The sequence below is a fragment of the Pan troglodytes genome, chromosome 14 (genome assembly GCF_028858775.2).
Source record: "Pan troglodytes isolate AG18354 chromosome 14, NHGRI_mPanTro3-v2.0_pri, whole genome shotgun sequence".
In the NCBI taxonomy this organism is placed as follows: Eukaryota; Metazoa; Chordata; class Mammalia; order Primates; family Hominidae; genus Pan; species Pan troglodytes.
In genome coordinates this window covers 112,262,631-112,267,621 of record NC_072412.2, presented here as the reverse complement: position 1 = coordinate 112,267,621, position 4,991 = coordinate 112,262,631, and the positions used below count along the sequence as shown (strand labels likewise).

The window sequence follows — 4,991 nt, the reverse complement described above, 5'->3', positions numbered from 1 at the left end:
CTGTCTAGCTGTGTAGATATAATCTAGTAGTCAAATTGTGGCATTATTGTTTCAAATATTTTGTATTATGTTAATTATTTATTAAGCCTGTTCAACTCTTCATCTAGTCTGGAGAGAACTCCACAGGGCGCAGATCATAAAGGAGGCTCAATCATCAAAGCATGTGTAACACTGGGAAATAAAGGGAAGTTAGAAGTGAGAGAACAAATGTCAGTTCCTAGGAAAAGTCAAGAGGTGGGCCCTGATGGCAGGAGTCATTCTCAGCTGACTGCCCCAGGGCCTGGTCATCAAGCCGTCCATTTCCCTGGCAGAACAGAAGGTCTTCAGACCCTTCACAGCCTCTACTACTGAGTATGTAAAATGTGAAAGAAATAAAATCAAAATTGTCCTCCAGTATTGAATGCCATATGACTGAACTAACCCTGTGTGTGATTCGTGGCTTCCTAATAGTTTTGTCGCTGAGCCCTTGTTCTTTTCTGTACGGTAGAGGAGTATGTTAAAGCTGTTTGGGTAGGTCACATCTCTAGACTGTTTTCGCTCCAGGAGAGAGGCAGTGAGGCTTCATCAGGGCTGAGAGCCTGAGTCCAGGAAAAAATGAGATTGTAGTCCAAGTGTGCTTTCAGGCTCTGGGAAGCAACACTGAAAGGCGGAAGCCGTCCTTGTTGAGGAAGGGGTGCGTTCTCCCATACAGCCCTTACAGGGCTCTTCTTCCTCACTCGTGCCGGAGTGACCAGTGTGCTTGAGGCCCGCAGCCCCTTCTCCTGGGCATGGGAGGTGGGGGTGGAAGAGCTTCCACTCCACTAGCTCTTTTCTTTTATTTTCTTTTTTCTTTTTTTAGAGAAACGTTGTGTTTAATGGTAAAGCTTAGCACACTGCAGAACCAGGAATGGCATGGAGTCACAGCAGCATGCACAGGCAGGTGACCCCCACAGAGCCTCACATGACAAAGAGGATGAGGAAGGTGACCATTCAACAGAAGAGCCCCATGGCCTCAGATAGGGCAAAGCCTAGAGTGGCATAGGAGAAGAGCTGCTGCTTGAGAGACAGGTTCCTGGCATAGCCAATGATCAAGCTGCCAAACACTTTTCCAATGCCAGCCCCTGAACCAGCCACACCAACTGTGGCTGCCCCAGCACCAATCAACTTGGCTGCTATGACAATGTCCCGGGAGACAATACTGGTCTGGAACTCCCATCTGGCCACCCGCAGTGGGGAGCTGCTGTAGGAAGGCTGTTTAGGTGAATTCTCTGGGCTATTCAAGAAGGAGGCAGATACAGTCCTGACTAGACCCCAGGTACAACAGAGGTTCCAAGCTGGAGAAATGAGTAATGCCCCGGTGGTCTGCATTGTTTCAGTCTCCCAGCTTTAGCCCTTGGTCTCAGCGCTCCAGCTCTTTTCTTCTGTTTACTTTATTGGGACTTTTGCTGCATGGAGGAAGACGGAAATAAAGCTTCAGAACAATACAGTTGAAACATTGGTTGTGAGACTCTTTGTTCCAACAGTTGTTGGGGGGTTGGCAGGGTGGGTGTCTAATTAAGCCATAGGGGCTTAAATTAGAATTTGAGAAAAAATTTACTCTTTCTCAAAGAAAAGTCACACCTAGATGTCCAAACAGGTGGGCTTATTGGCTTAAAGCAGCGGACCCAGCAGTGGTCAGGAAGGTAGAACAGCCAAAGCACCCATGTCGTAATCCACTTCAGAAAGGAAAACAAACTAGCGTGGTCTGAGGCCAACTGCAAAAAACGACTGTCTCAGAACCCAGGACTGCTATTGATGGGTTGACTCAATAGACATCAGCGCAAATCGTATACAAGAAACCATGAGTGCTGTTAGAAGCAAATGACTGCTTAGAGGAACAGAGGAAGGAAATGCCATTAAGAAGTAATGGATGGGCCAGGCAAGGTGGCTCACACCTGTAATACTAGCTCTTTGGGAGGCTGAGGAGGGAGGGTTTCCTGAGGCCGGGAATTTGAGACCAGCCTAGGCAATATAATGAGAACCCATCTCTTAAAAAAAAAAAAAATTTAATTGGCCCAATGTGGTTGCATGTGTCTGTAGTCCCAGCTACTCAGGAGACTGAGGCAGGAGGGTCACTTGAGTCCAGAAGTTTGAGGCTACAGTGAGCCATGATTGCACCACTGCACTCTAGCCTGGGTGACAGAGTGAGACTCTACGAAAAAGGAGTGAGACTCTGTCTTTAAGGAAGAAAAAAGTAGTAATGAATATACACACAAATATGCAAATCTAAATAAATATATAGGCTCAGTACATAATAGATACAGCTTACTCTCTTGAATGTCTGAACTCGCCACCAAGACTTTGGTTCTCAGCAAAGGTGAGAGTGGGAGAAAGAGGAAGGTGAAGCCTATACAGAGTAACCCTGTGAGTACCTCTTCCTTCACCCTGATCTTTCCAGTAGGCTCCTGGCTCCTTGTCCCCACCTTTCTTCATGTCCTCCTCTCGAAGAAGTCACTCATTAGCACCTGCGTCATCAGAGGACGTTTCCACACAAAATAATGAGTTGCACAGATAACATTAGAGTTTTTGTTGGAATATATTTTTGAAAAATCTAAATGATTCTCTTTTTTTTTCTTAACACCTTTGGTGTTAGGTTTTTGTTTGTTTTGTTTTCCGGAATTACAGAAGAAAAATATTCCCCTGACCTTATGCTCACGCAGAATCAAATAAACTACCTTGAAAACATTTAGGGAAGTTAATTACAGAAAATACTTTTCTTCCTTTCACTGTTGTGCAGCTATGGGTGTAAAACTAGACCATAGAGAAATGGCATGCTTTACCCCAAGGCATGAAACTGTAGTGGGAAGAAGAGAAGGAGGTGGGAAGTGAGGAGATGGAAGGAAAGTTGATGCCCCGAGACTCCCTCTACCTTGTAGGCTGCTCCTCCTGGACACTTTCCTTCAGAAATCACTCCATTTCCACACCAGGTCTTCCGTCCCTAAACCCAGAAGATGATTCCACGGGTGATGGCCCCAGAGCAAGCCCTTCTGAGCCCTCTCCAGTCCCCCATCTGTCCGACTATCCTCTTAATACCCTTTTCATTGAATTCCAGAGGGCTTCAGCCCATAGTAAAATGAAATTACAAGTATTAAACCTTGATCTCTCTTGAATATAATTCATTGCAAACACTTGTGCCCTTAATCCTTAGCACCCAAATAGCATAATTTTTAAAATCCTCTTATTGATACCCTTTTAATTATTACTCCCAGGAGAGGAAAAAAAATCAGCCATGACCCAGCCACCTCTCACCTTGTCTCTTTATTTTTCCTTTTGTTCAACAAGAATCTGGTGGCCTTTTTCTCACATTATCCCATTATGCATGCTCACTGCGAGGTGGCATTCTTGTCTGTATGTGACACAATGTGTCATTGTCCAAAGGCTACCTACATCAGCCTACTCTGGGGAAAAAAGAGCTTTTACCACACACAAAAAATAAATCTGTTCAGATTACCCACTTTAATCATTTGGTTAAGTATAGAGCAATGAGCAACAATACATTTTTTTATTCTTACTAGGGACAGAACGATGTTTAATTAGGCATTTAAAAGCGACTGTTAACTTATACAGACCTCATCACAAATGGTTTTTCAACCAGCTCAGTGATCTGAAACACCAATTAGTTTCAATTCACACTTACTATCTGTCCCTCATTAAACCATTTAGTTCAGAATCTAAATTCTTTTCTATTCAAGAGTGTTGATGTTTTACTTTAGGTAGGAGGAATTTTCTTTTTTTTTTTTTTCTTTTTTTGCCCTTCTAAAAAGGCATTCTGCAAAATGTCTTCCCATATATCTTCTTTTTTAATTAAACAAGCAAGGCAGAGCTTCTTTTCCTGAAAATTCTCTTTGTTGATACTGATGTTCTTAAGTCCGATCTATCCCATCAGGGGCTTCGTGGAGGGCTCTGGTGATTTCTTTTCCAATGCTGCTGGTCCTGTGAGCATTTGCAGCTGCGCCTGTCAAAACCCGGCTCCAATGCTGCCACCTTGATCTCTGGGTAAGGCCTGGCCTCTCTGGGTATCTCTCTTTCAAATGGAGTCACAGCTCATCCTCCTGCAAGGGCTCATGGTCTCCATAGCAGATTTTTTTTTTCTCACTTCAAAGTCTAGCTTTAGGACACAAAAGGTACACAGAAAGAGCATGCAAGGACTATTGGTCAAGGTACTCCAGAGAAACAGAATCCATAGAAGATAGAGAGAAAGAAGCTTTAGGGAATTGGCTTGGTTGTAGAAGTGACAAGTCCAAAATCTGCATCAGCCCCCAAGGCTGGAAATTCAGGGAAGAGTTAAAATGTTGCAACCTTGAGTCCAAATTTTGCAGAGATGCAAGCTGGAAACTCAGGCAGAACTTCTATGTTCAACACTTGAAGAGAATTTTTTTCTTTTTCAAGAAACCTTAGTCTTTTCTCTTAAATCCATTGACTGATTGGATTAGGCCTACCCAAATCACACAGGGTCATCTGCTTTAAGTCTACTGATTTAAATCTTAATCACATCTAAAACACACATCCACAGCAATGTTAGGATTTATATTTGACCAAACGAAACTGGGCTTTATGGCCTAGCCAAGTTGACACATAAAATTACCCATCCTAGGTGGAGGATGTAGCCTGGAATTTCAATAGCAGCTCTGCCACACACTTCCTCCAAGACATTCCTTGGGCCTCAGTCTCCTTATCTATAACATGGTTCCCCAAATTGAATAAATTAGAAGAAATATGACTTTGGGGCAGTCCAAGGATGAGGAGCATTTGGTTAATAAAGTTGGATTTCCTCTTACTGACATGTCACCAATAAAGTACAAAAAGGGCATAAGCCACTCTTTGAGCCAATCACATTTAAATTCAGATAAGTTTCCAGTTAGTCATATTTCACTGTACTCAAACAATCCCTATCTGGCACTAGGGTTCAAGTAGATTCCTGTTGATGTGGGGAAAGCTTTGGTCTTGAGAGTCGATATGGAAATAACATGATA

The 4,991-nt window shown here is 43.2% G+C and overlaps 1 protein-coding gene across 1 annotated transcript; it reads right to left on the bottom strand.

The window, feature by feature from the left end:
- Positions 1–890: 890 nt before the first annotated feature.
- On the bottom strand, positions 891–1,406 carry LOC467320 (ATP synthase F(0) complex subunit C1, mitochondrial-like). The gene has a single exon (XM_054665543.2). It carries the CDS (start codon positions 1,345–1,347, stop codon positions 970–972), a length of 378 nt encoding a protein of 125 aa, XP_054521518.1. The 5' UTR covers positions 1,348–1,406; the 3' UTR covers positions 891–969.
- Between the last annotated feature and the right edge of the window lie 3,585 nt (positions 1,407–4,991).

Bases quoted from the DNA above. Each gene is read 5' to 3' on its own strand.
- LOC467320 (XM_054665543.2), bottom strand. From the start codon at position 1,347: ATGCAGACCACCGGGGCATTACTCATTTCTCCAGCTTGGAACCTCTGT.